The sequence below is a fragment of the Myxine glutinosa genome, unplaced genomic scaffold, assembly GCF_964187855.1.
Source record: "Myxine glutinosa unplaced genomic scaffold, kmMyxGlut1.1 SCAFFOLD_1677, whole genome shotgun sequence".
Taxonomy (NCBI): Eukaryota; Metazoa; Chordata; class Myxini; order Myxiniformes; family Myxinidae; genus Myxine; species Myxine glutinosa.
Window position 1 is genome coordinate 2,372 of NW_027617772.1, and position 13,609 is coordinate 15,980.

The following is a 13,609-nucleotide window of genomic DNA, read 5'->3' on the forward strand; positions in this document are numbered from 1 at the left end:
GTGTCGGTTTGTCTTTCTGTGTAATTAATGTTCGCTCTTTCACGAGCCTCGATCTTGTATACAAAAAAAAAAAAAAAAAAAAAAAAAAAAAAAACTCCTCATCTCAAATCCTCATCCCAACTCCTCATCCCAAATCCTAATCCCAACTCTTCATCCCAATTAATAATTCCAACTCCTCATCCCAACTCCTCATTCCAACTCCTCATCCTAAATCCTCAACCCAACGCCTCATCCCAACTCCTCCTCCGAACTCCTCATCACAACTCCTTATCCTAAATCCTCAACCCAATGCCTCATTCCAACTCCTTATCCCAACTCCTCATCTCAAATCCTCATCCCAACTCCTCATCCCAACGCCTCATCCCAAATCCTCATCCCAACTCCTCATCCCAACTCCTCATTCCAACTCCTCATCCTAAATCCTCAACCCAACGCCTCATCCCAACTCCTCCTCCCAACTCCTCATCCCAACTCCTCATCCCAATTCCTAATCCCAACTCTTCATCCCAACTCATCCCAAATCCTAATCCCAACTCCTCATCCCAAATCCTCATCAAAACCCCTCATCCCAACTCCTCATCTCAAATCCTCATTCCAACTCCTCATCCAAACACCTCTCACCAAAAGATCCTGTAATTCATCCCCCAAACAACCCAAATATTTGAGAAAATTGTTGCAAACTGATGTGTATACTATTGTCTTTCTCAGCTACCAGGGACCGGCCAAAGATCTTCAGGAGCAGCCTGGGATTGATCTCATGGTGAGCTCGGTACCATCGCTCGATGCACTTAACTTTACACATTTTCACTTTGGATTTGTATAGAAACTACAGATTGAAGCCGCATCTAGAAGTACCACTGGATGATATGTTGCAAGAACGTGTAACTAAAGTCGTGTTTTATTTATCAGAGCATTCACATGACTGCATGATGAATGATGCAACCAGCAGCCACAGGCGAAACAACAACTCTGTCTGGCTGATTATCCATGCAAAGTGAAACAACAACTTTTGTGTTCACCAGACATGCTTTGCATTCTCTGGCAGAAATAGCAATTGGCACAGGGAAGCACAAATGGTGGGATATTGGAAAGGGTTTGGGAGAGAGTGCACTCACCACATTGTGCCTTGAGATGTCTCCCTTTGCTTCCGTTTCAGAGCTGCGAGTTTCAGTTGTTCTGTGCATTCAGATTTATTCGTCCCCTACCAGTTTCACCGGAGGGGACGATAGGTTTGCTGTCCGTCCGTCTGCTCCACCTGTGGTTTTCCAGACTTTCCACCCTTACCCTTTAACATATTCAACTTAAATTTGGGTCATGGCTTTATTTTGACAAGCTACAGAACACGTTCAGGTTTCAGGTTGTTTCCTCATTTTTTCACACAGTTATGCCCTTTTTGCACTCTGAAAATACACACCCACAGCGAACATGTATTGCAAAACAATTCTCCCTTCTTTTTCTTTTTTTTTGCCCTGCCATCCTGTTGTGACTTTTTTGCCCCAATTTTCCAGGCCCTCTTAGAAGACTTTGTCATGATGTCCAATTCAGGGCCACTGCTCAGATCAGCAGAGCACCAGATGGGTAATAGTCTGGCTGGGAATGTTGAAGCAGGATCATGTCAATGATGTCAATGTGTCTTTCACTGAGGAGAGGCTTCCGTCTATCCACTCTGCCATATAGCCCAGACCGGTGGAGTGTTGTAGTGATGGTTGTCCTTCTGGAAGTTTCTCCCATCTCCACACAGGATCTCTGGAGCTCAGCCAGAGTGACCATCGGGTTCTTGGTCACCTCTCTTACCAAGGCCCTTCTCCCCCGATTGCTCAGATTCTAGGAACGGCCAGCTCTAGGAAGAGTCCTGGTTGTTCCAAACTTCTTCCATTTAAGAATTGTGGAGGCCACTGTGCTCTTGGGAACCTTCAATGCAGCAGATTTTTTTTTTGTAGGCTTCCCCAGATCTGGACCTCGACACAATCCTGTCTCTGAGCTCTGCAGGCAGTTCCTTCGACCTCATGGCTTGGTTTTTGCTCTGATACGCATTGTCAGCTGTGAGACCTTATATAGACAGGTGTGTGCCTTTCCAAATCATGTCCGATCAATTGAATTTACCACAGGTGGACTCCAATCAAGGTGTGGAAACATCTCAAAGATGATCAAGAGAAATGGGAGGCACCTGAGCTAAATTTCAAGTGTCGTAGCAAAGGGTATGAATACTTATGTCAATGTGATATTTCAGTTTTTTCTTTTTAATAAATCTGCAAAACTTTCTAAAATCCTGTTTTCTCTTTGTCATTATGGGGTATTGAGTGTAGATTCATGAGGGAAAATATGAATTTAAACGATTTCAGCATAAGGCTGCAACATAACAAAATGTGAAAAAAGTGAAGGGGTCTGAATACTTTCTGTATGCACTGTGTATACTATATATATTTATATGTTTATAAATTTGCACAGCAGGTGGTCAACTTGATCCGCTTCAGCCCACCTGAAGAATACATCATGGATGCTTTAGGCTAGTTGGATAGTCAAGAGGTATGTGTCCTCACCCCTGAGGTATCTAGCACTGGTTCGAATCTCGGCCCAACTAGAAATTGCCATCCTGGTGTTTTGGAGTCAGGGCCTGGCAGGGCGATTCATCAATGTGTGCACCATCCTACGTAAGGGCGTTATACCGGGCATCCTGTCTGGCAGGATTAGTTTGTGGACGTTAAACATCTCAGAGTGTTCTTCGTGAAGAGTAGGCGAGTTATCGCCGGCACCATGAAATAATTAAAAAATTATTGTGTCAAGCTGGTTCATGAAAGAGGTAGGCCAAAGGCTTTCCCCTTTTCGACCCCACAATAAGATGGGAATATTTGGGGCTGTTGTGGAAGTACTTGAAGACGTCATTGAGTCGACTCCATCAAATGGCTCATATTACATCTCCCATTCTTTCTTTCTGCAGAAATACTACTATTATATTCACCATGGTATTGATACAGAGGACGTCGCCCCCTTGAAGCAGGATTGGGTCATTCACATCCTGCAACTGGTGCCGCAACACCTTCAAAAATGGGCCGACATGATCAAGGAGCTTTTGGAAGAAATGCAAGAGGAATACCTGTTCAGTATGAAGAAAGCCACTGGTATGTGTAATTCTGGCCACTATTTGTGGCAATTTGGCCAACAGGATAGCCTAGTTACAGGAACACTCAGATATGAGCTGTCTACTCGGGTTTGAATCTCAGTCCAGCTATGAACTGCAACCCTGGTGTTTCACAGGTGTGTGTGTGTGTGTGTGTGTGTGTGTGTGTGTGTGTGTGTGTGTGTGTGTGTGTGTGTGTGTGTGTGTGTGTGTGTGTGTTAATCAGATAGCAGGACTTGTTGCACTCAAAAGTAATAATGAATTAAAAATGTAAAAGATTGACACAAAATTTTGAGAAGGTAATTCTCTTCCATGGCATGAACATCCTTCCCAGTTATAGGTATCTAACCACCCTTAGGTATCTATCTATAATTCCAGTAATCTCTGTGTGTATGTGTGTGTGTCTGTGTGTGTGTGTGTGTGTGTGTGTGTGTGTGTGTTTGTCTGTGACCGCTGTTTCTCGACAACCACGGGTCCGATATACTTGAAACTTGCCAGGTATATTGCTGGGGACCCGAGGATGTGCCTTTTCAAGGTTTGAAATTAATCGGACAAGTGGTTCCCAAGGTATGGTCACCGTACTCGCAAGCCGTTCGCTTTGGCTTTGCGAATGAACCAAACCATTTCATGTAAATAGAGGGGGGGGGGGTTCTACCGTACTCGCAAGCCGTTCGCTTTGGCTTTGCGAATGGACCAAACCATTTCATGTAAATAGAGGGGGGGGGGTTCTGTGGTCGTTACTGCCACGTGGTTTCAAAGTTTTTTTTTGTTGTTGTTGTTTGCACGCATGTTTTTTTGCACCCACGTACGGGCACGCCCTAGTATTATAAATACATGTAGCTCATTCCATTTCAAAAACGAAATGTGTATCACAGGTAGCTCAACACTCTAGTTAGTTTACAGGTATCTCAATGGCAGGGGGCATTCCATTTTGCTGATGGCCCCGGAGAGAGTGACACCTAGTCACATAGTTCCTCCTACCTGTCTGTGGCACAATTAACCTGCTTCTAAGGTTTCTTATAACACTGCAGGAGCCCATTAGGAGTCGCGATGATGTCATCGTGGATGTTGTTTCAGTGGGATAAGTGACTTTTTTGACAAAACAAGGTGTCCATAAAGTCCTTGTGCAACTTTGAACTTTCATAGCTTTGATGTTAACATGATGGAAACAAACTATAAGTTGTGCAATGAGAGCATAAATTGATCGACTTTTTAAATCAATACAGCTCAAACATTTAGGCTTCAACATAAACGCCATCTTTTGTAATAAATTGTTCAATCCGATTTTCCGACTTGTTGAAAACATTCTCCACTTGCTGCTGAGTAATTTAATGAATTGCATTTCTGATCACAGCCCTAAGTACATCCAAAGACTGTGGTTTTGATGAGTAAAAAAAACCACCTTTAGAGGCCATTTTTCCCCGCAAAGCGGGGGTTGGCCTTTTTCGGGAACCGTGGTTGTTGTTGTTTTTTGGTCCCCTTTTTGAAGCAATGTTTCACAGCCGGATGCCCTTCCTGACGCCAACCCTTTTTGCCGCCTTTTTACGACAAGCAGGGAATTACCAGTGAACTGGTGCTCAATTAGCCGACCTCGGAAGGATGGATTTCAGGCTGAGTCAACCCCCCTGGCGTTAATTCAGCGATCGACCGGGATTCGAACCCAGGATCCTAGGATCCTAAGCCGGCACCCTAGCCGCTCGCCCAACACCAGGGTTAGATGAGTAAACAACAGTATTACATCAACCCATAAAATGTACTCCAGTGGACGAGGTGGCCAAGCAGTTGGTCCCCATCTTTCCCAAGTCTACCAATCCATTTGTCTAGGAAGACATTATCCAAGAACCGTCGCACATTTGACGCATAGTGACATGGGGCCTAGTCTGGCTGGTACAAGGTAATATGTAAACTATTTCAATCGTTGTAGTTCAGGAACCAAATGCGGTAATTGTGGTGGTTGAATTTACCACTGATGTAGAAGTTTCCTCATTAGAAAATTTTAACTCGTCAAGAAACCCAGTGGAATTGTGGATTTAACAACAACAATAATAACAACATTAACTAGAACGGCACTCAGTAGAGAGCATACCTCCACCTGGTTGGCCATATCACTCAATGGTGAAGAATCTCTTAAAAAATTCTACTAGGTCGATCCGTATCCAGATCTTCATCAAAATTGAATCGATTCTTCCTTGTCACATACACAACCTGTCCAACAAGTTTCGTCCAAATCCATCCATAACTTTTTGAGATATCCTGCTATGTATCGTTTTTGTCCCCATCTCCCAATGGAGAAGAATCACTTAAAAATTAAATAATTCTCATATACGAATCCATATTCAGATCTTCACCAAAATCTAATCATTTCGTCCTTGTCACATACGCTACATCTCTGATAAATTTCGTCCGAATCCGTCCACAACTTTTTGAGATATTTTGTTCACAAACAAACAAACAAATGAAAACTCACTCATAGAGTGACACTTGGCAAAAGAGAACAAAGTAGCATGGCACTCAGTGGAGCATCCTTTTGATCTCAAAAATAATTAATGGTTGAATTCAGTGACCTGATATGGAAACCATCTTCAAAGTTTAAGTTACTCGGATGAAAATTGACAATTTTAGAAATTCGGCCTATGTTGACCTTTTGGCCTATGTTGACATTTTGGCATACGCTGATCTCAAAAATAGTTGGTGGTTCAATTCAGTTTGCTGATATATAAATCCCATTCAAATTTCAAGTGAATCGGATGAAAATTGAGGATTTTAGAAATTAAAAAAAAAAGTCGTTGACCTTTGGCCTACGTTGACCTTTTGGCCTACGCTGATTTCAAAAATAGTTGGTGGTTGCTTTCAGTTAGGTGATATGAAAATCCTTTTCAAATTTCAATCCAATCCAATCGGATGCCAATCCAAGCCAATCGGATGAAAATTGACGATTTTAGAAATTTGAAATGGTTGTTGACCATTGGCCTATGTTGACATTTTGGCCTATGCTGATCTCAAAAATAGTTGGTGGTTGAATTCAGTTTGCTGATATATAACTCCCATTCAAATTTCAAGTGAGTCAGGTAGAAAATTGAGGATTTTAGAAATTTTTTAAAAAGTGGTTGACCTTTGGCCTATGTTGACCTTTTGACCTTTTGACCCCAAAAATATATCGGATTTTGTCGGACCACGAACTCTACCATTTGGTGAAGTTTCGTAAAGATCGGTTTAAAATTATGACCTGTAGGCAAGTATAAGTGAGCGGACAGACAAACAAACAAACAAACACACACACAAACACACAAACAAACACATACACAAACACACAAACAAACACACACACAAACACACAAACCGGAGTGATCAACATACTTGCAAAAAAATAATTTTTTTTTGCCAAGTAACAAACGGACAGACAAACAGACAGGGGTGAAAACATAACCTCCATCCACCTTTGGTGGTGGAGGTAATAAACCAACAGGTTTCTCAAGGCATGGCATGGATATGTAAACACAGCTTTACAATCATCAACACATTGATAACCTGCTATTCTGTTCAGAAGGTAATAAGAACATGTTGTATTTTTCTTTGATCTTTCAGTTGACTTTGTGCTGAGTGACCCTGATGGGACGCATCGGAAGAAGGGAGCAGTTTATCCTCACAGAGAAGAGTAAGTTTCTTTGATCTGCTATAACATCCCAATTCTACCATTACAACCATGACGTCATCTCTACCACTGGTGGTCAGACTACTTGTCAGCCAAACCACTGTTACTGTTAGCCTGCAATGCTCATAAGGGCTCATTTGAACCTCGTTTGTTTGTAAATTAGTTATTGTGACTCAATAATGTGGTATGAAATTGATGTTGTGCTTTAAATTTAACAAGTTTGAGTGTCCCGAGAGGATGGATGGTGAGTGACGAATCCCTGCAATCTTGACATATCTGCTTTTCCTCTCTTTCACCGACAGACTGAAAACAACGTTTTGGAAGGAGAGTTTCCAGACTGCGAGAAATACACTGAGCAAGAAGCTCCATACCTATAAACCCAGCATGATCGCTTTGGTTCTTCTTTGGGACAGTTCGTATCGGTAAAAATATAAATATATAACATTTTGTTAAAATTCTTGATAAAGACATATGCGAGGGACGAAAACGTTTTCCCATGAAAAATATTTTTCTAAGCCAAGACCATGACTTGTATTCCAAAGGAATCAGGAAGCTAACCCATCTCTGGAAAGAATTGTGACAATGTCTGGAATGACGTAAAATAACTAACGTTGGGTCAGGGTGGGGCAGTTGACGGATATTTTGAGAGATTTTCACTCTCCAATCGTCCGAGTAGGAACAGGGATCGATTTTGAGTTTTACACATTGGGGTGCTGTATGACCACCTACGTTGAGAGTCAAAGCTCCTGAGGTTGATGTCTATCACAAAGCTGCCAGGCATAAAATGTAAACAAAAACATAGACTCCATATGCATTGTCGTAAATTTGGAAGTACAGGGATTTATAAGGTTGCACCATCTAATACAATCCAGATGCAGGATAAGGTTAAATAAAGAACTTGCTGGTGAACGCAAGGCGACAGGATAAGATCATTTAGCTAACCAATCCTTTGCGGTATCTGCACTACAGCTTTCCCGCAATGACATAAACATCCACTGCAAACAATACATTGAGAACAAGAAAAAGCAATCAGAGATTGCGGGCCCTTGCCAGGACTTGGTCTGTGTGGTGTTTGTGCACTTGTGTGTTATCTATATTATCTATATTATAATAGCCGTAGATGATTCTGTCTGTCTGTCTGTCTATCTGTTGGGTGTCTGTCCGGGGTGTGGCTTACTCGGTTTGCAGAGTAGCTCCACCCATAGCTCCACCCATTCTGGGAGTGGCTATAAACAAATATCCACCATTTTATTAACTCGCATAGCTTTGAGTCCTGTTTTGTAGGCCCGTGGTGTCTTGCTCTCCCCCAGTTTTCTTTCAAATCAAATTCGATAAATCATTTCGTTTTTCACAGTCGCTAACATAGTTTTAGACTCGGTTGAAAAAAAACGGGAAGAAAATCCGATGAAAGTTGCCGTTTATAGAACGAAATGAATTCTCAAAGGCCTGTAACTTCAAGGCCATTGAGTCTCTCTCACGCCTTTATCTCCAATCTAACTCACCATATGATTTCATTTTTATCGATGGTTTTACTTTTAGACTCGGTGTCAGCAATAATTGAGAACAATCCACACACGCGGGAAAATGCAGAGATATATTTTTTAAAATCGCGTCATGGTGTATCATACACCGCCCAACATGACACCGCCGGCAATGTGTCGATATATATTAAAAATTCGCTTTTGCTTTTCCGTTATGATATATTACTATTTCGTTTGATGATAGTCGTCACAAAAACGTCAACAATGATGCCGACATATATTTCTTCGTTTTTATTTCATTCAACATATTAGCCGGAAGTAAAATATGTTTCAGGAAATTACCGAGAGATATTTCTTCGTTTTTTTTATTAGTTATGTGCGCATACACTTTAAATAGGTTTATTTGAAATCTTTAATTTTCCACAAACATTCCACACACGCGGGAAAATGCATAAAAATTCGCTTTTGCTTTTCCGTTATGATATATTACTATTTCGTTTGATGATAGTCGTCACAAAAACGTCAACAATGATGCCGACATATATTTCTTCGTTTTTATTTCATTCAACATATTAGCCGGAAGTAAAATATGTTTCAGGAAATTACCGAGAGATATTTCTTCGTTTTTTTTATTAGTTATGTGCGCATACACTTTAAATAGGTTTATTTGAAATCTTTAATTTTCCACAAACATTCCACACACGCGGGAAAATGCAGAGATATATTTTTTAAAATCGGGTCATGGTGTATCATACACCGCCCAACATGACGCCGACGGCAATGTGTCGATATCTATTTTAAATTCGATATATCATTTCATTTTTCACAGTCGCTAACATAGTTTTAGACTCGGTTGAAAAAAAACGAGAAGAAAATCCGATGAAAGTTGCCGTTTATAGAACGAAATGAATTCTCAAATGCCTGTAACTTCAAGGCCATTGAGTCTCTCTCACGCCTTTATCTCCAATCTAACTCACCATATGATTTCATTTTTATCGATGGTTTTAGAGTCGGTGTCAGCAATAATTGAGAACATTCCACACACGCGGGAAAATGCAGATATATTTTTTAAAATCGCGTCATGGTGTATCATACACCGCCTAACATGACACCGACGGCAACGTGTCGATACATATTAAAAATTCGATATATCATTTCATTTTTCACAGTCGCTAACATAGTTTTCGACTCGGTTGAAAAAAAACGGGAAGGAAATCCAATGAAAGTTGCCGTTTATAGAACGAAATGAATTCTCAAACGCCTGTAACTTCAACTTCAAGGCCATTGAGTCTCTCTCACGCCTTTATCTCCAATCTAACTCACCATATGATTTCATTTTTATCGATGGTTTTGGACTCGGTGTCAGCAATAATTGAGAACATTCCACACACGCGGGAAAATGCAGAGATATATTTTTAAAAATCGCGTCATGGTGTATCATACACCGCCCAACATGACATCGACGGCAACGTGTCGATATATATTAAAAATTCGCTTTTGCTTTTCCGTTAAGATATATTACTTTTTCGTTTGATGACAGTCGTCACAAAAACGTCAACAATGATGCCGACATATATTTCTTCGTTTTTATTTAATTCAACATTATTAGCCGGAAGTAAAATATGTTTCAGGAAATTACCGAGATATTTCTTCGTTTTTTAAAATTAGTTATGTGCGAATACACTTTAAATAGGTTTATTTGAAATCTTTAATTTTCCACAATATAATTTACTTGCCATTTATCATTTGATGATTACGAGACAAATTCCTCTTGAGGATCGTGACAATTCATGCGCTGCGTGGAAACTTCTATTTCCAAAATGAATGAGACGATCGATGAAGAACGCAGACTTGAACAGGATGCAGCAAGAAAACGAATGAGACGGGCGAACGAGTCCATCGACGAACGTCAATGCAAACTTGCGGGGTCACCCGTGGGAATCCCACGGGCATGGATGTGTGTGACATTTCGACATATTGAGTTAGATGCTGCACATTCATTTTTACAAAATGGTTACTGGCAAGTCATCAGATCCAGAAATGGTGTAAAAACCACCGTTTAGAGGCCATTTTTCCCCGCAAAGCGGGGGTTGGCCTTTTCGGGGACCGTGGTAGTTGTTGTTTTTTTGTCCCCTTTTTGAAGCAATGTTTTACGGCCGGATGCCCTTCCTGACGCCAACCCTTTTTGCCGCCTTCAACGACAAACAGGGAATTACCAGTGAACTGGTACTCAATTAGCCGACCTCGGAAGGATGACAGGCTGAGTCAACCCCCCTGGCATTAATTCGGCGATCGACCGAGATTCGAACCCAGGATCCTAAGCCGGCACCCTAGCCGCTAGCCCAACACCAGAAATGGTGTCATGAACACAATTTATTTACGCACAAGCACAAAAGCAAGACGGGCCGATTTCCGATTCCGACGGGCCGACGGGCGAGACGGGCCGATTTCCGATTCCGACGGGCCGATTTGGAGCAAGAAAAAGAACGAGACGGGAGAAAAAGGAGAGAAACGAGACGGGGAAAGCCGATTGGAGAGGCGAGTGAGGCGCGATTGGAGAGGAGTGTGAGGCGCGATTGGAGAGGAGTGTGAGGCACGATTGGAGAGGAGTGTGAGGCGTGATTGGAGAGGAGTGTGAGGCACGATTGGAGAGGAGTGATTGGAGGGGAGTGTGAGGCACGATTGGAGAGGAGTGTGAGGCACGATTGGAGAGGAGTGTGAGGCGCGATTGGAGAGGAGTGTGAAGCGCGATTGGAGAGGAGTGTGAGGCGCGATTGGAGAGGCGTGTGAAGGATTGCAGAGGAGAGGAGTGTGAGGGATTGGAGAGGTGAGGGATTGGAAAGGAGAGGGATGTGAGGGTTTGGAGAGGAGAGGAGTGCTAGGTGGAGAGAGGAGAGTGTCAGGTGGAGACAGGAGAGTGTCAGGTGGAGACAGGAGAGTGTCAGGTGGAGAGGAGTGAGGGGTCACATATTATGTGAAATAACTAAATTCACACCATTTCTGGATCTGATGACTTGCCAGTAACCATTTTGTAAAAATGAATGTGCAGCATATAACTCAATATGTCGAAATGTCACACACATCCATGCCCGTGGGATTCCCACGGGTGACCCCGCTAGTGTAATTAATAATGGACGTCATTAATACATTCCAATATATAATTAGTATGTAATTAATAGACGTACTCACATTCCAATAGTACGTAATCAATAGACGTACTCAGTTCCAATGGTACGTAATTAATAGACGTACTCAGTTCCAATAGTAGCCTGGTGTTGGCTTAGCAGTTAGGGTGCCGGCTTGGGATCCTAGGATCCTGAGTTCGAATCCCGGTCGATCGCTAAATTTACACCAGGGGGGTTGACTCAGCCTGTCATCCTTCCAAGGTCGGCAAATTGAGTACCAGCTTGCTGGGATGAATGATCCCGGTGTGTACCCCGGCTTAGAATAGGTACACCGTATCCCTGCACATCGTAAGAGGCGACTAAGGATTGGTGTCAAGAAGGGCATCCGGCCATAAAAACATTGCCTCAAACAGGGAACCATGATTGTCATGGGGCCCGCAAGGCTAACCCCCGCTCTAACAGGGAAAATGGCCTTAAAACGATCATTCATTCATTCATTCATTCATGTCAAAGACAGGTCACTGTCTTTCCCTCACGGTCCCCCTGTGCTGTCTTTCTCTCGCGGTCCCCCTGTGCTGTCTTTCCCTCGCGGTCCCCCTGTGCTGTCTTTCCCTCGTGGTCCCCCTGTACTGTCTTTCCCTCGCGGCCCCCCTGTGCTGTCTTTCCCTCGCGGTCCCCCTGTACTGTCTTTCCCTCGCGGTCACCCTGTGCTGTCTTTCCCTCGCGGTCCCCCTGTGCTGTCTTTCCCTCGCGGTCCCCCTGTGCTGTCTTTCCCTCGCGGTCCCCCTGTGCTGTCTTTCCCTCGCGGTCCCCCTGTGCTGTCTTTCCCTCGCGGTCCCCCTGTGCTGTCTTTCCCTCGCGGTCCCCCTGTACTGTCTTTCCCTCGCGGTCACCCTGTGCTGTCTTTCCCTCGCGGTCCCCCTGTGCTGTCTTTCCCTCGCGGTCCCCCTGTACTGTCTTTCCCTCGTGGTCACCCTGTGCTGTCTTTCCCTCGCGGTCCCCCTGTGCTGTCTTTCCCTCGCGGTCCCCCTGTGCTGTCTTTCCCTCACGGTCCCCCTGTGCTGTCTTTCCCTCGCGGTCCCCCTGTGCTGTCTTTCCCTCGCGGTCCCCCTGTGCTGTCTTTCCCTCGCGGTCCCCCTGTGCTGTCTTTCCCTCGTGGTCCCCCTGTGCTGTCTTGCCCTCGCGGTCCCCCTGTGCTGTCTTTCCCTCGCGGTCCCCCTGTGCTGTCTTTCCCTCGCGGTCCCCCTGTGGTGTCTTTCCCTCGCGGTCCCCCTGTGGTGTCTTTCCCTCGCGGTCCCCCTGTGCTGTCTTTCCCTCGCGGTTGTCAGCTCTTTCACGAGCCTCGATTCAGTATCCCAAAAAAAAAATCAAAAATAATCACTCAGTTCCAATAGTACGTCATTAATAGACGTACTCAGTTCCAATGGTACTTAATTAATAGACGTACGCAATTCCAATCGTACATAATTAATAGACGTACGCAATTACAATCGTACATAATTAATAGACGTACACAATTCCAATCGTATATATAATTAATAGACGTACTCAGTTCCAATGGTACATAATTAATTAATATACGTATTCAGTTCCAATAGTACGTAATTAATAGACATACTCAGTTCCAATGGTACATAATTAATGTACGTATTCATTTCCAATAGTACGTAATTAATAGACATACTCAGTTCCAATGGTACATAATTAATAGACGTATTCAGTTCCAATAGTACGTAATTAATAGACATACTCAGTTCCAATGGTACATAATTAATAGACATACTCAGTTCCAATGGTACATAATTAATAGACGTATTCAGTTCCATTAGTACGTAATTAATAGACATACTCAGTTCCAATGGTACATAATTAATATGCGTATTCAGTTCCAATAGTACCTAATTAATAGACATACTCAGTTCCAATGGTACATAATTAATATACGTATTCAGTTCCAATAGTACGTAATTAATAGACATACTCAGTTCCAATGGTACATAATTAATATACGTATTCAGTTCCAAAAGTACATAATTAATAGACATACTCAGTTCCAATGGTACATAATTAATAGACGTATTCAGTTCCAATAGTACATAATTAATAGACATACTCAGTTCCAATGGTACGTAATTAATAGACATATTCAGTTCTAACAGTACAGTGCAGTACATAATTAATAGACGTATTCAGTTCCAATAGTACGTAATTAATAGACATACTCAGTTCCAAT

The 13,609-nt window shown here is 42.7% G+C and overlaps 1 protein-coding gene across 1 annotated transcript in view; it reads left to right on the top strand.

The window, feature by feature from the left end:
- Nucleotides 1-714: 714 nt before the first annotated feature.
- Nucleotides 715-13,609, top strand: part of DNAH7 (dynein axonemal heavy chain 7) — a gene marked incomplete at its 3' end in the record, with an annotated part of 92,587 nt that continues 79,692 nt past the window's right edge. Inside the window, exons 1-4 of the mRNA XM_078769204.1 lie at nucleotides 715-760; nucleotides 2,939-3,119; nucleotides 6,704-6,773; nucleotides 7,073-7,192. Coding sequence (XP_078625330.1) covers nucleotides 758-760; nucleotides 2,939-3,119; nucleotides 6,704-6,773; nucleotides 7,073-7,192 — 374 coding nt within the window. The remainder of the gene's footprint in view (nucleotides 761-2,938; nucleotides 3,120-6,703; nucleotides 6,774-7,072; nucleotides 7,193-13,609) is intronic.